Here is a 27,569-nt window from a genome sequence, read left to right on the forward strand (position 1 = left end):
GACAATCATTTTGGAGCCCCTCCCTCTGATGCCAGAGGGGATTCTGGGAAAACAGAGCCCACAGACCGAAGGGTCAGAGCAAGCAATTGGCTATGTGCAGAATGAGTGCACAAGTTACTGACAATTATCTCGCCCACCACGAGCCAAAGAGCGTAAAAATAAGAGCGATAGTAAAGCCACTTAGCATGAAAAAGATGAAGACCATAAGAGGCATGGAGAGTAGACACAGCATCAAGATCGGATGAAGCATTCAATTTCTTTTCCAGGATTATTCCAGTATCTATAGGTGTCCGATAGTGGTTCAGGAGAACAAAAGGGGGGAAGATTAAAGAGAATACAAATATGATGACATTGTAGAAGAATTAAGAGAAGATGATTCAGGATGGGGAGAAGAAAAAGGATCAAGGCAACGATTTGACAATTAGACATGAAATCCAGAAGAAGCATCAAAGTGACAGATCATGAAGTAGGAAAGCATGAGAGCGAGGAGAAGAGCTAACGGAAGGGATGAAATGAGGGAACAAAACAAAAAGATACTCAAAGAAGAAAAGGAAAGACAGAAACGGAAGTCAGTCGAATAAGTAGTAACAATCAGACTAAAGAAAGCACCAAAGTTATGATATGGTATGGTCAATTGTTGATAGCTGAAAATGAACAATAGAAAAGAACACGAGGAGTGAGACCATGGATACAAATTCAAATCACCAAGAAGAAAGAAGGAAGAAAATAAGCTAGAATCAATATCACAGGAAGATAAAGGTGGAGGACAGAAGACAATTAAGAGCAATGCAAAGGTTTAGAAAAGGAAGCAGAATGATATTCAAAGGAGAAAAAGACAGAAAGGGAAGGAGGGCCCATGAAGAACAGAGAATAGCAGTACCACCACCAGTGCATGATAGCCCAGGATATTGGGAGAAAGACGTCAGAGCCGCACAGGTAGAAGAATTAAAAGGAGAACCACAGGTTACAGTGAGGCATAGAAACTGTAGATTGATAAGAGAAAGATCAAGACTAGAGAAGTTTTTGCTGCACCTAGATGCCACATTCCAGAGAGCAATAGTGACACTAAGGGTGAGAAGAAGAAGAGATTACAGGATATGCAAGGTTATCAGGATTACAGCCTCGACGTGTAGATGGAGGACGACTAGCAGAGCAAGGGAAACTAGGTATAGAAGGAATCCTAGTAAAAAGAGTGAACAAAATAGGAGCAGCATGAAGATTGAAAATGAATTGAGAATGCAAGACTTGACAGGAGCCAGGCAGGAGATCAGAAATCACAAAGTACAGAACAGAAGCATAGAGATGGCCAGCCGTATTGAAACAGGTTGATATGGTAAAACGAAGGGAGGAGAAGCTGCGTTTCCTCATGGGAGGATTTATCAATGATCGATAGGGAAGAGAAGTTGTGGTGTTTGTTGGAGACTGTTCATTGGTCAGGGCCACAGCTTCGCCAATTCTGAGTCACTGGATAGGCATTGGGAAAATATTCAGGAGAAGGTGTGGGAGAGGAAACCAGGCCATCAGTGGAGGCCCGAAATAACAGCATAGAGGTGGCAGATCCTATTGTGGACAACCCCACAGTGGCAGCACCAGTTGAATGACATGCTCCTCATATGGGAGCAGGGCACAGCTACAACAAGCACACTGGAGGAGCATGGGACGGCCCCAGTCTGTGCAAGGGACATTGAGGAGAAGAGCTCTCCACCAAACAAGGCCAAGGTGTTCCAAGGACGATGAGGAGATCCATCAGGGGGAGCAGGGAGAGCAGGTAGAGAACAAGCCCATTCCTGCTCCTGCTGTGGCAGAGGGGGCAAGCCAGAAGCCAGAGGAGACACAGGGAGTGGCAACCGGAATCCTAGCTATCCATCCCACATGGTCCCGGGTGTGCAACCATTCTGCCCTGCCACCAGGGATAAATGTTGTGTGGCAGGGATAAATGTTGTGTGGGTCAGAGGCTCACAGGATCTTCTACATTAGGGGAGGGTGTTCGAAGAGGGTAAAGTGGTGGTAGAAGGGTAGGGAGGAACTACCACACACTAGTGATGACTGCTTTGTGAAACCACAAATGCAAGTTGCACATCAGGCGAAAAAAGTCCTCTGTCTCAATGCTAGGGACCCACATGCCGCCGCCACCACCACCACCACCACCACCCTTAAGGAGGGAAAGAATCCTAGCTCTTCCCAGGACCAAACTACAGCATGACAGCAATATTGGGCCAAGCCCTTGCACTCATCCAGCCTGCATAATCAATGTGAGTGGCACCAGCAACTGTGGCCAGAGTCAGGGGGTCTGTTGCCTATGTCACCCCAACAAGTGATTGGGGCAATAATGCAGTGTCCATCTTCGGGAAGAACATCCTTGACTATGTGAGAAACCAGAAGGTGTCTCACCCGCTAGTCCCCGGGATCTGTCATCCAGCTGGCCAGGAAACGGCCATCACTTTTGGATCCAGTTCCTGGGGGTGGACCAGTGTGGGAGGATCACCTGGGTGAGGGTCTTTGGGGAGTGGGACATCAGATGGTGAGATGTGGTCTCCCCTTCCCTGTAACACCTTTACCCCATCCTACCAGGTAGGATACTTAGAAAATCAACCGCCCCCCCTTTCACAACACAAACACTTTCTCACAGACAGCCTGCTATGAGAGAAAACGGACTAACACTGAGCCATATACCCAACATGTCCCATTACAATGGTCAGGCATCAGGCAATTACTGACCATCACGCACACCCGACTTCCATTAAACTTCCGCACACGGATAAAAGGCGGAGCACGACAGCACACTCTGAGCGAGGCAAAGCAAACGAGGAAACTCCAGTTCCAAGATGAGAGGAGAAAATCGGCAAAACAAAAGGGGGTCGCAAGGAGGAAAGTTCCCTTAACATTTTCGACAAGGAACAGTTAAGTCACGAGACCTCGAGAGGAAGCACAAGACCAGGAAACCAGGCTGAAGAATCCTGCATTGTGTGTCGGAGGTTCCCGGGGCCCTCCCACGTCAGTAATCAAGGCAGGGAGAATCTCCAGCCACCGTGGTACTGTCCTTGCTCCAAGAACAAAACCACTTCAGTGAAAGCAACACAGTCTGTGTGTTGGGGAGACCGATACAAGACCAGTCTGTGTTGAAGCCAAGATTGCAAGCAGCAACACTGTATGGAGAGTGCTGAATCTGAGAACATGGAGTGAAATGCGTATGATAACCAACGTGAGTAAAGTTGAACTGGAGATGAGCGATTGAACTTTGAAGCCAAAATATAAGATACTTTTGAGAGAGTGGTCCGGCACCATGTGCGTGCTCAATTGAAGGTCTTTGTAAGGTGTTCAGCTGAGAGTTGACAAAAGTGAAAGCGTGGCAAAGGATTGTGAATTGAAGTGGTCCTGCAACGAGTCAAGCAAAATCCCATGCACAATCGAAAGTCTTCAATATTGATACAGTAAAGAAAGTTGATGGCAAAATAGATAAATTGGTCCGAGCCCGGTAGAGGTAGACTGATTGAAGGTTTTGGGTTAGAACGGATCTGAGCCCGGCAGAGGGGGATCTGGGGTGAACAGTGAGTCACCCGAGAAATTGGATACGTGGAAATCCTACGAAAATTGTGTATATCTGAAAATACGAACTTTGTGTTGATGTGGATCTGAGCCCAGAGGAGACTGATCCGAGGTGAACAGTTAATCACCTGGAAGAAGTTTGCATAGGAGAATCCTGAAAGGAACTGTTTGTTTGTTACATCAGGCCATCTGAAAGAAGAGACTTCGAACGGCAAAGGGACTTTAGCACAGAAGGCCATGATGTTGAGAGTCTTGCAATGCACCCTCGTGCTAGAGAGGCCAGAGACTGTTCTAAGCTTGAGTGTGCCACCTTATCCTGTGCTGAAAAAGTGGGGAAGGGGAGCAAACAACTCGAATATCCCGACATCATTTCTTGAACACTTTTCTTTTGCATAACATTTATTAAATAACTTTGTATTTAAAGGTAAGGATTGGCAATAGGTTTATAAGTATAGGCCCTTTTATTTTTACAAGACTCCACTATGACTGCGTTATTGTTTGATGGCCATAGCTTGCTCCCATCTTTAGATTTAGGATTAGATAGGGGTTTTTCAAACACAATTAAGGTTCAATAAACACCCTTGAACTGTGATCACTTTTGTATGTCTTACTGTCAATACCATGCCTTCGTTACAACTGCATCATGAAACATGCATGCACCTACTGCCTTTGTGGGCAGTCCATTAGCTGGGAGGGGAGAAGCTGGGCCGCATACGCATAATGGTGTCAGCCACCCTGAGGAGGCACATGGAGCTTTGCCACTCTTCCCTCCGCTAGGGCATTGTTCAAGGGGATCGGAGAGAAGGAGTAGTAGTCATTATAAGGAACCAGACTCACAGGGATACTCCCCATACATAATAGTGGCAGCGGCATGTGGGGGGGCGCTTGAGAACTTTATTTGAATTTAATTGTTTTTTATAACGTGCCTAATATCGTGCCAGAGTTCAGTTTCTAAGTGCGGATCCGGGGTTCGAACCTCTGTTGGTATTCATGATCTTGCTTCCAAGACCAGCGCATTGCCCCTGTGCTATCCACTGTGTGAAAGAGCCTGAGAAATTTGGTTGGATGAACACTGAGAAAGGGGGGGTTGGATGAGAAAGAACCAGAGAACCTTCATATGGGGCCATTCAGGAGGACCCTGAAACATTAGTGGGTGGCTGCACCATATCAGAACTTTAAGTGCTATCTGCACCCTGTAAGAGAACCCGAAAACCTTGAGGTAACTGCACCCTGTAGCTAAACCCAAGAAACCTAAGGGGTGGCTGGCTATGCCATGTTGAACCTATAAACCTTAATGGGCAGCTGTGCCCTGTGGAGGAACCCAAGGACCTTATAGGGTGGCTGTACCCCGAGAGAGAACATGGGAAAATTAGTGGGTGGCTTCTACTTGTGGTATAACCCCAAAACCTTAAGGGGTGGCAGCACCCACTGAGAGAACCATAAGGTGTGGCTACACCATATGGGGGAACATGAGAACATTGACAAGCGGCATGATCATGAGACCAAATAAGGATTCAAAAACATTATTTGCACAATACGCAATGGCAAAGTTAAGACAGGAACTGGTAAGGGCCTCTGCATCATTACAGGTGTTTCCAAGTCCCACACACACCATCAAGCACTGCTCCACCTTTCAGCGTTTTACATGGACAGAGTAACACATCATCAGCCAACCTGGTGTGTTGCCTACGGATAGATGTTGTACCATAGTCTTCCACGAAGAAGAGACTGTTCATTTTTAGAAATGTCAACTGTTCAACATGGAGTACTGCAAGTCTTTCTGTGGCTAGTGGCAAAAGCCGTGGCCACACTAAAAACTCCATGGTACTGCAAAATGGGAGCTGGTTGGTGTTCTTGCTGCCTGTTCTTTCCCCAACCTATATTTCAAGTGCTGCAGCAAACCATCCTTGCACAGTGTCTCCTCCCTGATACATGCAGAGGAAAAGCACCCACTATTACTCAAGATTTACTTAAAATGCCCTTTTTATAAAACGTATATAAAACTACCTTTGGATTACCACACCAGCTGCGCTTCACCAGCATTATTGAACATGTCATGGCCCCTCGCCACGTTGGGCCGGTTGAGCTCCAGCATGTGCACCAGAGGGACAACCTAACTCAGAGATGCATTGTGATGATCGGTTTGGTGGCCTCCCCAAAAGGTTGTAGTGCTGAGCACATTGGACAGCAGCCGCCACTGACCGTTTAGAAAAATCCCTCTCCTGACCTCTGCTGTGCTTGCAGTAAACAGCATTGGCATTGCACTATCCTCATAACCGGAAACATGTGCAAAGTAGAGTTGAGTTTCAATGGGTGGTCACAGAGGTTTTCGGCGTTCTGCAGCAACAGGTTGGGCACATCTGTAGTTGGTGCTGTGCTTTTTTTTTCTTTAGGCATGGCACCCCCATCTGAAATGTGAGCTGACCCACTGGACCTCAGCAATCATTTCTTTCACAGGCTCACAATTGCACGTAGTGTGTGCGCACAAGGTGAAGAACATGCACAAAGCAGGGGACATGCACAGTCTTGCCAATTCAGAAGGGTACAATGATATTTGATGCGTTGTACGTGTTAAAAAAAAAAGTGCAAACTGCAAGGACTTATCCACAGTGCCTCCACCTCTCATGCCTTCTTTCAGATGTAATTATCCCTGTGGCTTCTTTCCTGAAACCGTTGCATTAACATTGCCTTGTGCCGACCTGTATACAACCACTACATCCCTGGAATTGCAGTTGAAGGAAGCAATGTTCGCCCAGCGTGCTCCGACAATCAGTCAATGCTCACACCACTGGTCCACATGTCCATGGTGAAGTGGACTGTTTGCTCCGGGAACTGCTATATTTACCCCCCCCCCCCACCCTCCCGCTCGACAACTGTAGTCATACCCTTGCTGTACAATTCTAGTATTGCTTTACAAGAGAAAAACAACATCAGCTGAAAACTATCAATTGGTGATCAACTTTTCCCCATTAGCGCTGGAATCCAGAGTTTTCCATAGAAGAGTAGAGCAAGAGATCTATATCCAAAATTATAGACCTGTTACTGTTGAGCAGGCACTGTCTGTTATGGGACTTGCACAATAGGGGATCACTGCCATGCCTCACTTGGCGGCACTGGTTGCAGCTTGGTGCTCCACTTCATAGCACTGACACAGCTGCAGAACTTTCATTGATCATTGTGCAGAATGGTGGAGATATGCTGCTTGCCTAATGGTCATGGAGGGAAGCACCACAGATCTTTGACTCCTTCCCATTTCTGTGCGTGGGGCCAAAGCGTATGGGACCACTGCCACACTTTTGACTTTCCTTGTGGGCTAGCACACAGGCCTGGGCTAATGTGGGTGCAATGATGCTGATGGTGTTCTGGATGCACGTAATGAGGGTATGTGCTTTTCTGATCTATCACAGGAAAGATATTTCTCAATGAGACGTTGCACAAGTCGGGGAACAATCTTCTATTAATACTACAGCCTCTGTAATTCTCGTCCACCTCAGTATTGATGCTTTCCACCAGCAACAGCCTTTACAACCTTTCACTTCATCATCATCATCCATTTTGTCATTGTAATTGTCTATATAGAGCTGTGGGATTGTCAAATTCCTCCCACTGTTCAGCTAATACATGTGGTCTTCGGTGGTTAGGATCGGTACACCGCCTCCTTTTCCTGCCCTAGAGATAGCAGATAGAATTGAATGGGCATATTTCTCTGTTGGACATGGTGGATTTTCCTCATCATGGTGCAATGCCCCTGCATTTACTGGTAGTGATGCATGTACCCCAGAGCTACTCGTGAAGGCGGGTGAGGAGGCAAAGGTCGACCAAGGGTGAGAATTCCTATTTACCTAAGGCAATTCTGCCATCCTCCAGGCACACAATAATTGCTGCTGTAGTTTGAAGAAGACGCAAGGTACGTCTCCCCGTCCCCCTGGCTCATTTGGGTGCTGCTGACATGAAGTTCCAAATGTTTTGTGCATTCACGGTCTGTTGTGTCACCCACCTCCCAGGAGATTCTGGACAGCCACACAGTGCGGTGGTGGTATGTTGAGCTGGGAGGACATGGGTACATTGTGAAGAATGTGCATTTGGCAAAGATGAGCACTTTGTTTACATGGGAAAGAGAAGTTGGGGCAGGGGGCTAGAATAGGCGTAGTCAGTAATTCTAGTTTTCCCAAAGACTAAAGGTAGAGATGAGAGTTTTGGATGAGTGGTGGGTGCAGTGCAGACTACTTTTCATGATATTTAGAAAGTTATTCTTGGCTGCCATGTGGGTGATAAAATGACTGAGTTTGAGTACACTATCAAGGGTACACTGTGCCTGCTTCCATCATACCCATTCAACCCTAGACCTCCTCTGAATGTCTTGTCTGTAAGCTTGTCTCTCCTATCCTCTCGCTCACTCTCGCCACCATCTACAGGTCCCCTGGGCCAATCTCCCTATTCCTGCCTGAGTGGGCGGACCTTACCTCTGCTCTCTTGTCATCTAGTTCTAAACTTATCCTTGGTGACTTCAATATTCATCTCGACTCTCCTGACAGTACTGCAACCTCTGTGACTCGCTTTCCCTCACCATTCTTCTTTCCGGCCAACCCACTCAGCGAGGAACGTGGGCGACTGAGGCTGGCTGGAGTCGGGGAGAATGAAAACTTTTGGGGAGTTGAGCATCAGGTTGCGCAAGGCCATCAAGTGGCAGATGTTCTGCGGGGCAGTATGCGATGCAATCCTTAATATCCATGGTAGGGAGGGGAAAAGTAGAACTGGTAGCCATCGGCAAAGCAATGGTAGCAGAAGCCAAAAGGACGGAATGAGTTTGTCCAGTGAGGAAATGGACGGCAAATGGTTGGACATTTGGAACAACGCTGTGGCCTACCCAGTCAGTGCTTGCACTGTCCCTGCATCCCAATCAGGGAAGAGCCATCCCACGGCATGGAGAGTTGGTCCAGGGCTTCCCCGTCTCATCAGGGAGGCATTGGGTTGGCCCTCTACTCTATCTAATCATCGTTATCAGTGTTCATCACCAGCAGCCTGACTTCACCATCAACTTCAACAAAAAGCAGTTACTCAGCGCAACGCTCTGCACGATACAAGCAAACAGCAGCAGGTATGCACAAGAAAAGAGATCTGCTCTGAATAATGAGTGAATTCAGAAAATGAACAAGATTCAGAGCAGATGAAAGGGGAAGATAATCAGGAGGGAAAACATCGGAAGAGGACAACTGTGCAGGGGGAAAGGAAAAAAAATCCGAAAAAAAAGCATTTCAGGTTTAGTAGGGTTGAGATGAAGGAAGCGAGAAAACATCTACTCCTTAGTAGCAGAGAACTAATTACAGAGTTCAAGGCATATGATCAGAAAAGGTAGAGCATGAAAGGAAAGTGAGAGTCCTGTGCATATAAATGACCCCGGAGGCCAAAAAACAAACCAAAAAAAAGTGTAATAGAATAAAGCAGGGTAGTGTATATAGAAAGAATAATAGAGGACCAAGGACAGAGCTTTGAGGGCCACCAAAGCAGCATAAAGGTAAGGAAACAGAAAAAAAGACGGGTCCAGGAAACAGAGTAAGACCAGTCAGAGAGAGAAAGAAAATCCAAGAGTGACAGGAATTCAATTTACCAAGAGAACCCAGAGAAGAACAGAGAATGGTCGGATTCACCATGTCAATGGCTGCAGAAAGATCTCAAAGAATGGGAAGAAAAGTGTGGCATGAAGGTGCCAGTACAAATGTAGCACGCAAAAGTGCAGCTTTAGTGCAGCAAGCATTGTAGTAAAACGTAAGAGTATGAGAATCAAACTAGAGAGCTACTTGTGAGTAGAGGGCACACTCTATGTTTGGAAAGAAAAGGAAGCACAGAGATAACTATAGTTGAACCAAGAGAAAGGTCAGGAGAAGTTTTTTGAAGTATTGGAAGGGAGTAGTTTCTTACCTGCAACTCCATTTCTCCAGCGTTGGTATCTTTCATGGATTCACATGCTTAGAATATTCCCCGTCAGGCCGGGAACCTCAGTATATTTATGAAAAAAAGTTTTCCCTCGGAAAACCCGCCACTTGTGTCCTATCGATAGTGCTTTTGGGCTGCTTACGCATGAACCAATAGGACGTACAGTATAAATAGCCCTGCCTCCGCGTCTCCCTTCAGATTTTAGCCCCCAAAGTAGTAGGGCATATCAAGTTTGCATTCAGGGGAGGCCGGAGGGCGCATGTGAATCCATAAAAGATACCGACACTGGAGAAATGGAGTTACAGGTAAGAAACCACTCCCTTCTCCAGCATTGGATCTTTCATGGATTCACATGCTTAGAATAGATTATATAGCAGTATTCCTAATCTGAAGGTGTGCAATGCAAACCAATATTAAAAGAGCATCAAATGCAGTCAGCAATAAAGCCCACAACCATGGCACATTGAAAAAGGGTACTCCCCTCGGTGGGGCTTACCTTACTGAAACAGGTGTCGTAGGACTGTCCATCCCATCTTCACATCCGCTGCATGCTGTTGCTCTAGGCAATAATGCTGAGTAAATGTATGCAGCACCGACCAGGAGGCCGCCTCACAGATGTCCACCAGCGGGATTCCGGACCACAATGCCGACGAGGTGGATCTGGTCGAGTGAGCTTTTGGACGCCTTTCCAGAGGTTTCCCTGCTTTAGAGTGGCAGAATGCAATAGTTGACGAAACCCAATGGGCCAGTCCTTGTTTGGAGAAGGGTCTTCCCTTTACAGAGGTCTCATAAGCCACAAACAGTTGTCTCGTACGCCTGAAATTTTGAGTACGACTCAGATAAAACTTCAATGCTTTTTTGACGTCCAACGTATGGAGAGCTTGTGCAATGTAGTTGGAACCTTTGGTATAAAATGAGGGTTAGTTGCCAACACCACCTTGTCTTTGAAGAAACGCAAGTATGGTGGATCAATCACCAGCGCTTGCAGCTCCGACTGTCTGAACTAATAGCTACCAAAAAAGCCATTTTCCACGACTGAAATATGAGTGGTGATGACGGCATAGGCTCTAAAGGAGCCTTCATTAGCCCTGACAGCACCAGATTGATACTCCAACTAGGAGGGAACTTTTTGGCCGGAGGAAAGATTCGAAATAACCCGCTCAGGAAATGCTCGACTAGTTGGTCACTGAACAACAGAGTCAAGTGCCTTTTTTCGAGTAAACTTTGAAACGGCTGCTAAGTTAACCTTTATGGAGAAGAAAGACAAACCTTTTTTTTGCCAAGTGTAGCAAATAAGGCAGAACTTGCTCCGACGAGATGTTTACCAGGTCCACCCCCTGTTGATCCCTACACCACACACTGAATCTCTTGCACTTGCATGCATATGAAACATTTGTGGACGGAGCCCTCGCCACCTCCAAAATTCGGCGACAATCTGAAGAAATGTTTAGGGCCCCAAACTCGGAGAAGTCAGGAGCCAAGCCGTCAGGCTGAGGGAGCCCGGGTTGTGATGCCAAATTGCTCCCTTGTCTTGGAATAGAAAGTCCGGCGTCTCTTGATACCTCACTGGCTCTACCACAGATAGCTGGAGTAGGTCCAAAACCCACGACTGTCTCGACCAGGGCAGAGCAATTAGAATCACACGGCATGGATATTTGTGAATCCACTGGAACGTTCGTCGAATGAACGGGAACGGAGGGAACGCATATGCGAAACCTGCCCGTCCACGGGAAAGAGAATACATCCCCCAAAGATTTGGGCTGTGGCCATCTGCTGGTGAATTGCTTGCACTTCTTGTTCTCCCAGGTTGCGAAAAGATCCAGCGAAGGATGACCCCATTTCCTGAAGATGCTCGACACTTGTTGATCGTTCAGCTCCCACTCCTGTAGTTGATTCATCTCTCTGCTGAGAGAGTCTGCCTTTACATTGTTCACCCCTGGTTGATGGTACGCCACTATGCTTATTCCTTGTTCGAGGGGCCCAATGCCATATTTCCTGGGCTTCGCTCGAGAGCGTTCTGGAATGAGTGCCCCCTTGTTTCCAGAGGCAGAACATTGTGGTCGTATTGTCTGTTAATCTTCTCACCACTGATCCCTGTATTCGCGGCAAAAATGACTTCAGAGCCCAACGCACCGCTCTTATTTCCAGCACATTGATGTGAAGGGTCGACTCCTCTGGGGACCATTGGCCTTCAACTTTTAGGGATCCCAGTTGGGCTCCCCATCTGTTTGAGATGCATCCTTCACAACTGTCGATTGAAATTCCGGTTCCAGCAGAGCCATTCCTCTTGTCAGATTGTCTGAAAGTTGCCACCAGTGAAGCGCTTTTAGAAGCTTGCTGCTGATCTTCAAACTGTCGGACCACAATCCGTGACTTTGAGACCATAGTTCTGCCAGAAATTCCTGCATCGGTCTCATGAAGAGACAGTTTTTCAATAGCAGAATACATGACGCCATTGCTCCTAGCAGCGACATGTATTTTCTGACTGACACCCTGGTACAAGTTCTCCACTCCTCCACTCTTTGTTTGAGTTTTTGAACTCTCTCCAAGGAAGGCTTCACTAGTCTTGATGGAGTCTGGAACTCCGCACCCGAAAACACCAAGCTCTTTGAGGGAGACAAAGGGTTTTTCGAAGTCGATTCCAAAGCCTAACCTCTGTAGTAGTTGCATGGTGGCCTCTAGGCTTGCTTGCGTTACTGCCGGTGACTAGCCTCTTATTAGCCAGTCGTCCAGGTAGGGGTAGACGTGGTCTTCGTAGCCATGCTGCTACCGGAGCAAAACATTTCGTGAACGTCCTGGGAGACGATTTCAGGCTGAATGGAAGCACCTTGAACTGGTAATGACTGACCCACCACGAACCTTAGGAAATTTTCTGTGTCGTCGACGCATGGGTATGTGGAAATATGCGTCTTGTAAGTCCAACAATGCCTGAAAATCCCCCGGTTGCGTCGACTGGATGACCTCTTGAAGCGTAAACATCTTGAACTTTAGGCGTTGCAGAGTCTTGTTGAGAGCTCGAAGGTCTAGAATGGGTCGCCACTTGCCGTTGGGTTTTTTTACCACAAAGTAACCGGAGTAAACTCCTAGGCCTCTCTCTGCCACCGGAACAAATTCTATAGCCCCTTTTCGCAGCATAAGCACCACCTCCTGCTGTAATATGTGAAGATGGGGTTGCGCCGAATATACAGGTGGAATTTGAGACGGCATGGTCTTGAACTGCAAAGAGTGGCCTAGTTTTACCGTGTCCAACACCCAACGGTCCGATGTTCTACTCTTCCATTCATCGACGCGACGGGACACACTGCCTCCCAGGACGTCCTGAAGATTGTCATTGTTGAGACTTTGATTGTTTACTTTTGGCAGACGAAGACTGTCCTCTCCTCCTAGACCCCTGGAAATCACAGCTTCTTCGCGTCGCCTGGACAGCCCGCCTGTACCCTTGGGAGGAGTATGATGATCTGTTGAAACTGATCCCTGGATGCAGCGAACCGGGAATTCCCAGAGGCTCCGCGGAAGGGGCGAAAAGGCCGAAATGCTCGTCCACTTTGTAAGGCCCCCAGCAACCTTGCCGTATGCGAATCTTCCTTCATGCCTTTAAGGGCGTCGTCGACCTTCTCCCTGAACAACTGCTCACCTTCACATGGCATGTCTAACACTTTATACTAGACTTCCGGCCTAAAGTTTGTACATTTTAATCAGGCTTGCCTTCTTAGCACCACTCCATTATTTATTTGTTTGAATCCGGACTCCGCCAAATCCACAGTGATGTTGATTGAGTGGTTTGATGCCTCTTTTCCCCCTCACACACCAGTAACATGGCTGTCTTCCAGTGCTCTTCAAGCAGGTGTTCCAAGATTGGGGTCAAACGATGCCACATTTCACGGACGTATCGTGCCATGATCGCTAACGAGTTAGCCGCTTTGACCGTCGTCGCTCCCACTGCCAAGACTTTCTTACCAAAGGCATCCTGCCTTCTAGCTTCACTGTCTGGAGGTGTCGTGCACTTGTGTTGCGACCTAGCTTTTCTACCAGCCGCCGACGACACTACTAATTCCAGGGAGGGTTGCGCGGTCAAACACTTAGAAAAGAGGTTTAAATGCCCAGACTCTACACCTAACCTGCCCTTGATGTTACGCTCACCTGATATCCCTGGGGACGTCTGGAAGGCTCTGAGATCTGGAACCCTGGACGCGCAGTTGCCCAGTGCTGAATAATGAATCTTAGTTATTTGTAGGGCAAACTATCCGTCCTGCGTTTCTTGTGCAGGGGCGCTTGAAGTTTGTTGGCGAGCTGCCGAGTTGCTTAACTGGTGCAGTACGCCTTCCTTGGGCCCAGGCTGCTGTGACCCCGAATCTGCTGGTAGGCAGGTAGGTTTGTTAATTGTAAGTCTTTGTTCTGTTTATGGTGGGAATTCATTAATGACTATCTCCTTCTGTTCGGGTGCAAAGGTCTTGATGCTGGCATGCCGGATGGAGATGCACGTTTCTAGGTAAGAGAAAGCACACAGCGCCTTTGTCTTTTGAGGCTAACCTGTGTTTCCTTCCTCTTCTCCTCACAGGCCGCTGTGGTGCTGCGATTGGAAGAGCGTGATGAAAAACAGGTAGTACATCGCTGTGCGGTTGTTTACTATTGAAAGCGAACCTGAATATGTCTCTTTTCCTTTGCAGATGTTGCTGTGGTGCTCCGGATGGAAGCGTGGCATAGCGCAATGGAATTCAGGTAAGACTGATAGAATTCGATGTTTTGGAAGCGCGCGTCCTAAAATTGTTTTTCCCTTTCTCATTATTGCAGGTCGCAATGTTCGAACAGCAGCTGTGGTAGCGGTTCGCCGGAAGTCCTTAAGCTAGTACTCACAGGTGAGTGATGTTTCTTCTCTCGGTTTCCACAGATTGCAGCCCAGTTGAGATGCTGAGTGCTGGATGGTGATTTCTCAGGTAAAACAGAATAACCTTGTTCTTGCAGGATTACCGGAAGATGCTGAAGACCAGGAGCTGGACACGGTGAGCGTCACGCTGCTGGTTGCAGAACACGAAGCATGTTCTGCAGTCAGGGAAAGTAGTTCCAGGCCTGCCAGACCCAAAACACTAGACCGCATGGTTTGGTTCTTAGAACTAGACTGTGTGGGTGCTTCCATGTTGGATTTAAAGGCCCATGTACATAGATGGGACCTAGTTTGAACAGCCCTTCCTTCCTACATATGAGCCTGGTGCCAAAGGCCCCAGGATTGGCTCCAGGAGCCCTTTTGCAGTTGTTTTAAGGCTCTCAGGGTTCTGGTAGGAGCCTGCTTGTGGCACAACTTGTGCCCCCTCACAGTGGTCATGATACTTGATTGCAGGCTCCGAAAATGGATGGCGCATGGTGCGCAAGCCTTCCTGCCAAACATGGTCCAGAATGGGAACCGAGAAGATAGACTTTCTCCTCTTCCCCATATGGACAAATAAGAAGCATTCCTTCTTTTCTTCCTCTGGGGTCAGACCAAATTCGATACGGCAAGTCGCATCAGTTGAATTAAGGTGAAGATTGAAGTCTGATACTAACACGCAGCACGCCGACCACATTGAAACAATGCAGTATCTATGAATATTTAAGCTACAAGCTGTCGCACACTAACCTTTCAAGATCAAGTATATGGCAGAAGCGTCGCTGCTGGTGAGCTGAGCCAAAGTTTAGCAGAAGCTGCAAACGGTGGACGTCAGGACCTGCTGTAGCTGGCTGCTGACAGTGGATGGCGCTCCCAGCCACGGTTCTGGTTGAGTGGTCAGCATGGTGGCGTGGAACTCAGTCCCGAGCAGACGTGGATGTTGGCCCATTGTCCCCGGGGAGCCGCGGTACAGTGAGCCATGCCGGGGATCCTCGCTGTTCGCCAGCTTTCGCCAGCTTACTGCCAAACGCTACAGGGGCTGACTTTTGCCCTGTTGATGCTGGCTGCTGGGCTCCTCCTCCTGGGACAGCATTGCGTGTGTTGCCTTTGCAGCTTGGAGCCTTGCGCAAGGCAACACTTATTTGTCATCCAGTGTTGGACTAGGGTGTGCTTTGCAGCTGACTTCGGACTCTTGTGACTGGCGGCGATTCCGGAATGGTGGTGATGGCGCAGCAAGCACTGACAATGGTTGTCGGTCCTTCTGGTGGAGTGTCCAGCTTTCCTTTTTGAGGCTTCTACTGCTGCTTAGACTTATTTTGTTGACCCCCAGTAGTTCCCACCGTTGATGCCATTTCGATCTTTGTTCCCACTCTCCATCATATCCAGTCGTCTACTTCTGTATTCATTTGTAATCTAATGTTCTTGCCTGGCAACATTTTACAGCTAGGCCATCATTTTTTAGAGTTAAATCGGAGCATCTTGACATTTCAATCTTCATGGTTCATCTTTTGTCTTCCCTCTGTTATACTTATTTTTTCAGTTCATCTTTTCTCCATTTCTTCCATCTCATAATTTTGTAGAGCACTTTGCTTGTTTATCAGATTTTTAACGTGCTCTACACCAAACAAGTCCCAAAGGAGAAATAAAGGAAATACTCAAAATGATGGTAGGGACTCCATATCATGACAAAGAGAATACAGAGGGTGACAGACAATTCAAACAGATAGTTGTGTGGCGATGAATGTGTTGCATAGAGAAGGTGCTTTTCAGATGCCAACCATAACAGAAGGTGAGGAAGGGGATACATCTCAGAGTCATGAGATCAAGAGGAAAAAGTCAGAAGAAGAAGGAACAGGAAAGGTATAGTTCATGAAACATTCAACAACAAAAAACATACAAGCAACATGAGATGAAAGTGAAAACTACAGAAATGAGAATGGTTAGACACCAGGATGAAAATAAAATGATAATTACACCCAGATGAAAAGTAGAACATTCCAAAAACCCTCCTTGGAGGAACATGGCACGGCCAACCCAGGACTGAGAAAACAACGAACAAGGGCCTGGTCGGCAGGAGTAGAGTGAAACAGACGCTCACAAATTGGCAATGAAACGAACACTTGCAAGTTGGAAATAGGCAAGAGGGAGGCACCAAAAGATTCTCAGGAAAGTCAAGTCAGGCACGAATAGCTGTCCAGAGTCGCACGAGCAGATGATGGTAGGTCAGAGACACAATTTACACAAACCTCGAAGTAGGCGCAGAGGTCCAACCCCAAGATGCAGTACCATAGTGTGGCAAAAAGGATCCACAGCAAACTGGGTTGGACGGTGGAAGCTGATGCTAAAACAGCAGGGTTTCAAAGATGGTATGGGCCATGGGAGAAGAGGTCGAAAATATGATCTGTGCATAGACACTGCTATCAGAATCACACCTTATCCAATATTTTCAACTTGTGCACCTAAGCACGAGTGGATATTTGCTTTTGGTGCCAGATGAACAAACACTTCTTCTGTAACGGGAGAGGGATGGCCGGATGTGTCAACCTATTTATTGGTTGTATCCAAGACCTGCAGGTTAGACTCATTTCATGGGGCACTCAACCAGCCGAGCTGTATTACCATGTTACAGTCTTGGCAGGCCATTTTGGTAAATGGTAAAAAAATGCCTGATGAGGCAAAGGCTGCCAGAAACTTGCAAGCACAGGGGTATACTTGCGCGAGGGGGGTGAGGGAGTGTCTCAGCACCCAGCTGCGTTGAGTTGGTTGCGCTGGGAGCTGGGAGCCGCTCGTGAATGTCCTTCCCAGTGCTGTTGGGAGGCGGTTGGAGGGCCCCCTGGGTTTGGGGGGGGGGGGTTGGTGGCCAGCCGGTTGGACGTCTGTAGGCAGGTAGAGTGCGCTTTATTGTTGCGTGCCATTTGTCTTTAATGGGGTGGTTGGGAGCCGCTGCCAGGGGGCTGGGCATGCAGCGGTCCCTGGCCACTACGTCAGGGCTGTACCCACCTCACCGCTTTGTCGCTGGTAGTCTCTGCCTCTTTGTGCCCCCCCTAGGTTGTTAGGGCGCCGGTCTTCGCCCCCTTTTGTGCAGTTGTTTGAGGCCCCGTGACCTGGGCCTTGCTCAAGCTGTTATTGGGAGGTGTGTTGCCGCTGAATACGTGGAGAGGTGGGGGGGTGGCAGTGGCGGCAGCCCCAGGGGGCCGCCCTGGCAATGATGTCCATTTGGAGCTGTAAGTGTGGTGTGGCTCCATTACGGCTGACACCTCCTGCCCCCCCCAACCCCTCTCACCTGTGGGGATGGTTGTAGTGGAGTCCTCCAGTTCCGTGGCTCTTGCGCTGTGTTCCGCTCCTCTGTGCCGTCTGGGGGTTCATTATGGATAGTCCCGCTGGTCTTTGCCGGCGTCCCTCTGGCCCCGACTGCAGGGTAGTGTCACTACGTGTACGCCTGCACCCCCCAGGCCGGTTACTGCGGGTAGTGGGGGCACAATGATAGGCTGTGAGATACGATGGGAACAGCCGGCCCCGCTGTGCGCTTTGGCTGTTTGCAGTCTCCTGCCTCCGCTGCCCAAAGTCCGTTAGGGGGAAGCAAAGATTCTGGCAGGCTTATGGTGGTGCAGGGCAGCATCGGTGCGAGTCCCCACGTGCCCCCTAGGCCAGTGAATGCAGGTGGTGGGGGCCAGATGGCAGGCTGTAGAGTGCGGAGGGTCCGCCCGCCCCGCTAAGCGCCTTGGCTACTTGGGGTCTCCCACCTCCGCCACCTCGATGACCATTGGGAGAGAGCCAGGAACTTGGCGGGCTTACGGCGGTGTGGAGGTACCTCCGTTCAACTGTAGGGCCACGTCAGAGCTTGTCCTCTTGCGCCCCCCAGACCAGTGGCTGCGGGTAGTGGGGGCCAGATGGCAAGTACTAAGGTTCTGTGGGTCTAGCCCGCACACCTGTGCGTCTTGGCTGTTGCAGTCTTCTGCCTCCGTTGGCCCGGTGCCAGTTGGGGGAGAGCGAGGGTTTTGGTGAGCATATGTCGGTGTAAAGAAAATTCCGTTTCTCAGCGAGTCTTGCTCCGATTCGAGTGCTACTAAGTTCGCCCAGATCCTGTTGCTGTGAACTCAGTTGTTCCTCAATAAATTTTCACCGCGATGGTTGCTGTCTTCATCTTCTATGCGGCTCCGTCCCCGCTTGACCCGAAGCACCACTAGCTGCCGGCCATCTTGCGCCGCGCCACACCCCCTAGCGGTCTCTCAAGGCTGCCAAAAACAAGTTATGGTTTTTGTTTTCTTAAATATGTTGAATTGCTCGTTTGTTGACTTCTGGAGGTTGATCTAATTCTTTTGTGCTGGGCTCCAAAGCCCCTGGGAAGTGTTCACGCATTATAAAATATTGTTCGGCTGACCAGGGGCATGTGTAAAAAGCTTGGCGTCGACCTGTTCAGCAGAGTTAGTTGCCTGGGGGCACTATAGGCTACCTCTTTGATAAGAACGTATCCCTGAACTCCCCCCGCCCCCCTCACTTCCACACCTATGAAACACTGTCCCTTCGGAACAGGATATCCTTGACAAAATCTGGATGAAACCCTCCCACTGGCCGTCAGTTCCATGACCGGGTTTTTCCTGGTCCACCAGCGATGGGCAGCAGCCAGGCTGTCCGACTATAATTCAACTAAAAGTCATGTATCTCTTCCTCCGCCATCAGGTAGCTGAACCGTGGAGCGCACTACGATTCATTGATCAAACATATCCCTGCTGCATTAACAATAACAGGCCATTGAAGCATCTAAATGCAATGCTCTGAGCACCACATTAGTGGTCAGCCTTCCGGTTAGTCCTAGGCGTTATTATTCATAATTGCTAGTCTCCCACTATGCACGATGTCATCTATACAGAAAAAGTATTCACAGATAATGGCTCTTGTGGATTGTGGAACTTTTTGTAGGTCGTTATTTGGCTCTGCAGTATTACTCCTGGTAAGAGGTTACGCAGGGACACTCACTTGCAGGTAAATAACCACGGTTTGCGCCGGTCATATTAATGGGACCTGTGCCATTTTCCTGGGTTGCAAATCGCAAATCTTTGGTGCAAGTCACTGTTTTATAAAAGCGGCAAACATGGCAAGTGCAGGGGGGTTCCAAGTGCGGAGCAAACAGCCGGTCTCGGCCTGCAAGGGCGTCCATATGGGTGCATTCTCACCAGAAGGCGCTTTGCTTTTTAGATAACCATCTTTGCAGTTTTCAGCACCCTGCAGTTGGCCCTTCTTTGTTCTTCCGTGCAGAGGTCAATACAAAGGTCCATTGTTAACCCCCCCCTCCCCCCATCTACACTTTATCTGGGAGCTTGCCTCGGAATGAAGCCACAGGCTGTGAATAATGGTAGGCACACATGACATCACTATTCACAAACTGACACTGTAAATGTGTATTTGTTGGTGCACCAGGTTTTCAATGATCACAGATATGTTGTATCCATCCTTCAGCCATTTGGCATGGGGCAATGAATAGTCTTGGAGATTAAAGAAGTTCAAGGTGCGGGTCAGGTTATGCATCTTCAATGATAACACCTGGGGAATCACCCATTTGAATGCCCATGGGAAAACATTGGCCACTCCACTATGCACTGCAGCGCTTCCTCCCCATAGCCCACCCACGGAAGTCATTTCCCCAATGTAGCATTCTTATTCATTTTTCCATTCCTTCTATTTTGGGATTAGATGCGCACTCCAAGGCGACAAAACTGCACCAATTTAAACTGCTCGTACCTCAATCTCATTTCGCCACTGTCGTTTTCATTGAAATGCTGTAAAATATATACAGAAGGCCCTGGCAATGCATGTTGTTGCGCACATATACATTGACGTGTTCTCCCAGCTATAGGCAAGGGGGCCCACAAAAAGCATTTATGAAATGGAGTCCTGCGCATCTTCTGCTGTCCCTGAAGTTTCCCCACACTCTGCTCCACAAACATCCTGCAACGCAAATGTTATATATTGTTTGGTGGGAGGGGGGGGGGCTCTTGCCCAAGCCACTTGCCCCCCCTCCCGGTTACGACCACAAGTTGGGGACCACCTGAATCCTCACCCCCCCCCCCCCCCCGGCCCCCAAAACACTACCGATGTATGTCGTCCCCACCTGTATGTCTACTCGGAATAAGAGTTTGCTGGTTTGATCTTTGTGCAAGGTAGAAAGAACTGTGCCGACCTGTCCCTTCACAACGAGGTCTATATTGCTATGGTAATTCTCTTCTGAACAAAAGAACTAACTAGATATTACCCATTTGTGAAAGGTGGGGGCAACCAGAAGTGGACTCCCTGCTCACTGTGCTCAGAGAGGCACAGCTCCACATCACTGATGAGGCCCAACAAGGCTGAAACACGTATGGGGCTGCTGTTGGTACTCTTGTTCAGAAGGGAATTGCCATAGCATGACTGCCCATGTGGGCGGGACAAAGACTGATATGCAAATTGATATTTCCCATCTGTGAAAGGTACAGTGAGCAAAAAGCAGATAGCTGCGAACTCTCAAAGTGGTTAATAACCACTGAACAGGTTATCATGCCGTGTTTCGAGAGAGGGGCGCCTGCTACCTTTTCTGCGTGTTTGGACATAAACATGGTCTTATGCAGCAAGTTACCCTCATTTACCAACTCCCAGGCCAGTAGCGCAAAATGAAGTGGCAACTCCTTTTAATAACCTCTACTTGCTGCCGGTCTTGCACCCTCCTGCCTCCGAAAATACTAGCTGTTGCTACTGCTTCACGGAGTAACAATTTCATTTACCTTGGAAGACAGACCGGTTGGGGACGCTACATTAAAAACAGTGCCCACATTAACAGATTGGGGGGTCTTCCCTTTACCATGTACATCAGACCTTTCCTTGAGAACAGAGGGACTTACACAGGCGCTTGGGTAGAGTGAAGCGTGGTCGGCGTAGACAACGATAGGCATTGTGCAACACATCAACACAAATCCCATGGAACTGCACTGAGCACAATTAGACCAGTGAGGTCGCTCTGCACCGTTAACGTGCACTGCAGAGATCCTTGTGCGGCTTTCAAGTAAGAATCTATGCACGGGGTAACCCACACCCATTATTTAAGCCCTCAACACAGTGCCGTTTGGCACCAGCGATATATAAAGGACTGACTATTGCCAACAGTCGTAAAGGTATGAACAATACCAGAGCCAATCGAAGGTGCAAAATATGACTTCCTACGATCAGTGCTATATGTATATTTGAAGCCAACTAGCACATCACCTACCAGTTTCCAGCAAACCCGGGTCGCACACCAGTACGAGAGTACGTTAATCCCAGTTATGACATGATGTCCTGTCTGTTCAGCAGAGCCTTGCCAGTTTGCATTATAGCCATTTGATACGCTGTCTCTTCTGCTAAATCCAGCATCGTAGATGGTTTCCAATATATATATTTTTTTAAACAAGCGGTTTCCAATATTTTTGACTTCACCGCCCTCTCCCAGCCGTTGCTCCCCTGTGGTGCAGGAAAGTAGTGAGGCCAGGACGTGATTCCACGTGGTGGTTAGGAAAAAAGGGTGATGCTGACGCCAGGCATCACAGTAAAGACGCTGCCCTCTAGAGACCGTTTGCTATTGACCGGCAGCCTGGCTGCAATGAGCTGAAGTTCCAGGCCCAGCCTGCCACTGCTAGCTTGCAAGCACACCAACTAGCAGCCACACAGAAGTACATTTTCTAGATGTTAACGTTCATAGTGATATCCGTACAGGCAAGCTAAAAGTGAAACCATTTCACAAATTAACTGATAAAAACTCATTACTTTCTTTTGACAGTTTTCACCCAAGACACGTACATGAAAATCTTCCTGTCGCACAACACCCGAGACTGAAAAGAAGTGGTACGAACAGTGAGGAATTTGTAAAAGAAGGGATCTTGTTAACTACAAATGTAATTAAACGAGGCTACCCACAGAAATGCGCGAAGAATGCTTTCAAAAAGGCACACAAGCACAAAGAGAGCTTACTGGAGTACAAAACCCAAACGCACGAATCAGACAATCGTTTTTGTAAGCACTTACAATGCCATGTTTAACCGTATACAACCGATAGTTAAGCAAAATTGGCACATACTGTCCAAAGGGAACAATGCAGTCCTGCCACCAAAATCGTAAAGAACAAGTATCCAAGAACAATGTGTCGCAATCTAAGATCCACCAGAAGAGTATCACAGAATTATGGGGATAAGAAAAACTCAAAGGACACAATCCCTGTGGGAACTGCAGATGTTGCAGCCAAACCAGCAAGACTACCACTCTAGACCTAGGCCCGAAGACTGTGGCAACAAAGATAACTAACACATTGCAATACATCTTGGGTTATTTTTGCCATCTGGTGTTCTTGCAATAGCCTATACATAGGCAAGACAGAAAGACCAATCATGATACGGATTGGTGAACATAAGAGCTGCATTCGGAATCCAACATTGACAGCTCCCATGGTGGGCCATTTTTCAAGTGTCCGTCAAACATGTGATCCCATCAGGTGGACAGTAATTTTCAAAGAGCATTGGCATAGAAATTATGCTTATGTCAAAAACAAACTTTCAAGAGAGGAGCACACGCCTTATGTCAGAATGACACATTAGCTTGGAATATGGGACAGATGCGATCCTGACCGGTTACTCTGTTCCATTACAGTTGCCATAAGTACTTATGAAATAATGAGCCCGCCATTTGTAGGAAATATTAAATAGACGGAGGCTTCTTATTTCCATTTCCCCTTTAAAACTTATGATAAGTTGTCAAAATCAGATTCGTGCCACCCCAGGATTTAAGACTTTTACATTTTTATACAGAAGATGTATGTAACCACACCATGCGTAATTAGGGGCTCAGTAATCATGACATTGCAGGTCATGGACACAATAGAAAGAGGTTAAGCCCCTGTGCGATCAAGGATAGCTGAAGGATGTTTGAAAGCTAAGAATGTGACCAGAATTACACTCCATAACATGGAAAGCCACGTCACCCACAGCGCTACATCTGCAGCCCTGTCAGTACATGTTTACAGCATTGACACGTTCAAACTGTGTAGCTTTAACCACTGTGTAGCAGACGAGAGTTTTCGATGAAAAATACATTACACATAAGTCAGTGACTCCGTAACCATGACTATGAGAATCAGGGAGACTATAGAGAGACTAAGCAATACATGGAGACGAAGATCACACACGCCAGACACGAGCAGTTACGGTCACACATGAGTTTAGGGGGAGCAGAAAAACATTTCATGAGTCAGCAAATAACGGTGTGTTCTATTCCAGTTTGAAAGAGAGCTACCTGTTGCGCGACACGTTAAGGAGGGCGCTAATCTTTCCTCTCCAAATTTTTGTTACAAACAGGGATACCGACTGTTCTGCTGCAGTATCACGGAGGGCTATGCACCGCGGATTACGTTTACTATCATGAGCGTTACTTCGTTGCTTACACTGTCCACGGACAGGCATTCAGATCAGCACTGCTCGCAGAACGTGAGTAATGCGATTTCTACACGCTGCATTAAGTTGCTCGGTTCAGCCAAGATCATGTTTAGGAAATAGTTAAGAAGCCCATCTGTCGTTGCAGTACATTGTGTACAAGCCATCGCCTGCACGGCCGATTGAGATACATTATGTCTGCTTTCAAACACAATACCCGTTTTAATAGCACTAAACATCGGCAAGCAACGTGTTACAGTATTCTTAACAGTCATTTGACTATGTAGCAACGTACACGATTTGAAAAACAGCCCCAACATTCAGTTAATGGCAATGCAATGTATTCTCTTTTTCCAGCCCAACTGGAGCTTGTATTCATCTTGGGTACATAATATGGTAAACTGTGCTTCCAACTAAGGAGTGGGTGAAGATTTCATTTACACTCCAGACCATGAACCCATTGAAAACGAGTTTGAACCATAACTATTTCAATAACTATCTTAATAACACATCACCCTATGTTCCCCAACATCGAACAATAGCTTTGTTAATCCTTATTGTGTACTGAACAGAATAATAAGTATGCCTGATGGTATTTTAAGATATTCCGCAGACCACTTAACATCTGGTTCACACACTGTTTTATGCCCCCTTAGGTGAAGAATGGGAGAGCAGATTAACACAGCTTTTGCTCTATCCACCGAGTCGAAATACTAACTCGGGTAAGTGATAGAGTTACGTTACCCTACATAGAATTATACATTTTTGCGGTGTAAAGGGATAATTAATTAGAGCACCACCAGTAAATAGTTGTGTTTGCCGACTCTCCTCCTCCTTCCTCTGCAGAGATCCACTACAAGAAGAGAGATCTTCCATCATGTAGTAAAAGGAATTACTACTCCTTGTGACACAGCTACCTTAGATTTTTTAACATCCCCTGAAGAATTTCCCCTGAATATATTGAATCTGCGGTCTTGTATGGGAAAGAAACATGTCAGGTTTACTTTAGTATTGACGAACAAACAGGTCTTAATTAATGTGATTTCTGATTTAATGTGGTATTAACTAAGTGTTTACAGTGTTTAAAAACTTTGTTTTCCCTAATTGTTTTACTGTTTAGGCTTAGTGATTATTCAGCTGTCTGAGCTGTATGTACTAGCAATATGTATGAGGTGTCTTTTTGGGTTTAGTTGCAATGAATTTTAAATGATCTGTCACAAGTATATCACTGTTGGTCGAAACTGATGATACTTTGTAAGAAACATATTTATGTAGTATATTTTAATAAAAAACAAATGTGCAATGATAAATGATGTTCAATGAGATTATACAATTGCTAATCTCCGAGATGTAAACTTGCTCTCGTACAAGTGAATACTCGGTTAAAAGGAAGGAGTTTAGAGTCACTGGTCTCTGTGTTTGTTGTAGAGCCTCACACCCCAGTGCTCCAGGGAACTTATTTATGCAGACATTATTTGTCATATATTTGGGGGAAGGAAACAAAAAAAAAAAAAAAAAAAAAAAAAAGGCTCCTGCTGAAATGGTCTCATTGCTGAAGCAGTGGCCACATGTGCACTAGTTGTGCCAATACATATAACTAGGACCGGGTTTCGCACTGGTTCCCTGTCCTGATTTGAAGAAAGGACCACATCTGCGCTGGTGTTAGTTCCAGCTGGTGTGACTTGTGTCATCATAGCACCATGGCCAAAAAACAAATAACTTCAAGACCTGGCCCTAAAAACCAACCCGGGCAAAGCCTGCCAGAGAGATGACAGACAATGATTAAAATCCAACCAGGGGCAACAGCACCTCTCAATGTACAAAGAGTCCACCTGAGGCTCCCACACACGAGTACCCCCGCACCGCTTCAGATTTCACTCTGCCCAGCAAAGGTAAACATAGGTAACATATAGGTATACATGTACCTAAGGCCTCATGTCTTACCATGTCCTGCTCCTGGTCCTCCTGGTAGTCATCAGCACCTTCTTCCACTTTATCCTGTGCGCCGGCGTCCTAAAACACACATTACAGAGGAGCATGTCAATAATAGCAAATTGCAAGCAAATAGGCTTAGATGAAACAAACCACTAAAAAGCTCACCTTGATGTTTTTCAAATTCATAGTTCGCTACATTGGCTGCAACCCAAGAGGATGCGTTAGTTCAGCTGCTTTTATCCTAAGCTGCAGCATCATCTAAGTTTCCTGCATGGTAACCTGTAGCAGTACCCCAATAGGCTGCACCCTTAACTTTGCAACAGCATAGGTGACATCCTCCTAAACTTTAGTGGTAGCTTAGTAGGCACATTGTAAACTATACAGGCAGATCAGTTGGCTGCATCCTAAGCTACAGTGGTAGCTCAGCTGCATTATCACAATCTAAAGCAGTAGTGCAAGAGTAGGCATCACAGCCAGCAATAGTAACTTCATTGGACACTATGGGCAAGCTGTAGAGGGTGCTCATGTAGCTATATGCTAAGCAGCAGAGTGTTTTAAGTTTGCAGATCACCTGTGTCATAAAACCCAAAGGTTACTCTCCTAAGCTTAGCGGCAGCGCCTCTGTTTGTGGGCAGCCTATTTATGACCCAGGATTGTGGCAAACATATCTATACACAACTGTGATCAGTCCATTTGTGATCCCCCTGGACCAGATTGGGGCTGCCTATTCAAGCTAGTCTGTGGTTAGCATCTCTATACCCCCTTACTGCAATTTGCTAGCTTATGTTCCTTGAATGAGGTCACTCTTTCACGGTGTGATGAAGTGCCCAAAAAAACATATGGCAGAAGATCTATGTAGTCTTTCTTCACACCCTGACTGCAGTCAGGTGACCGGGTCAAAAGAAAAGGCACAGGAACACTAGGAGTGTTAGTTCAGTACAACTTTGTTGAAACTATGAGATACACTGTGCTGCCAGGCTGAGCATTCACCATCCCAGGAGCGAAGGCAAGCTACAGAGTGCCTGCCCGAGGTCTGACCAAGCCACTAAGCACAGCAATGAGGACACCCAAAGCATATTTAATAGAGCACAGCAGATATGGGCGATGCCGTGAGGGCGCGACAGCAGGAAGCGCGAGAGAGAGAGACACTAGCCAGTGGGAGCCAAGCAAGGACCCTGGAGGGAGTCCTGTCAAGTGTACTCAAAGTAGGAGAGAGACCAGGAACAAACAACCCAGAGCCAGAGTGCAGGCCCAAAGATGTGCCCCAGAGACCAAAGAGGAGACAAAGCAAAGGCATGGAGACCAAGGGAAAATAACTGGCGGTAAAATCAAAGTACAAATCCTGCGAATAGATCAGCTGCATACTGCAAGTAGGTCAGGTCCAATGGAGCAATACTAAAGCCACGCTGAGAAGACCGTTTCAGAACTTCTGCTTAAAATTCCTAATGATCATTACAAAATTGCACAGGCAAAACTGTTGCATGTTGATCTTGTGGTCAAAGATCATCCAACCGATTGAGAAGATGAACCATCAGAGAACTTGAACTGTTGCAAGTAACAAGAGCCAGACTAGAGGTACGGAGATCCCGACCAAACAGTTGTATTACAGAGTAATTAAACTCTGGTCTCTGCTTATCCTTGCTTCAATACAGATGGTGTAAGGCGCAGGATGAAAACGGACCACAGTGAAAAGTGCAACCTATCAAACCTTAGACTTTACAAACTCACCTGTCCAACAAGGCAGGCTAATCAGATGTTCTTTGCAAACACATGAAGAGGAATCTTTGAAGGCTGAAGCGTCTTCGTATTGAACCTTGTGACCCAAAACCATAGATCATTGTGAGAAAAGTGAAAGACAGCAGAGGGGC

The 27,569-nt window shown here is 47.2% G+C and overlaps 1 protein-coding gene across 4 annotated transcripts in view; it reads right to left on the minus strand.

The window, feature by feature from the left end:
- Positions 1-27,569, minus strand: part of LOC138472131 (Golgi integral membrane protein 4-like) — a 439,726-nt gene that overhangs the window by 53,248 nt on the left and 358,909 nt on the right. For all 4 annotated transcript variants that reach the window (XM_069610136.1, XM_069610138.1, XM_069610137.1 and 1 more), the window contains one exon: positions 25,711-25,779. In XM_069610136.1, the coding sequence (XP_069466237.1) occupies positions 25,711-25,779 (69 nt within the window). The remainder of the gene's footprint in view (positions 1-25,710; positions 25,780-27,569) is intronic.

This window comes from Ambystoma mexicanum, chromosome 8 (genome assembly GCF_040938575.1).
Source record: "Ambystoma mexicanum isolate Mex_15411 chromosome 8, UKY_AmexF1_1, whole genome shotgun sequence".
In the NCBI taxonomy this organism is placed as follows: domain Eukaryota; kingdom Metazoa; phylum Chordata; class Amphibia; order Caudata; family Ambystomatidae; genus Ambystoma; species Ambystoma mexicanum.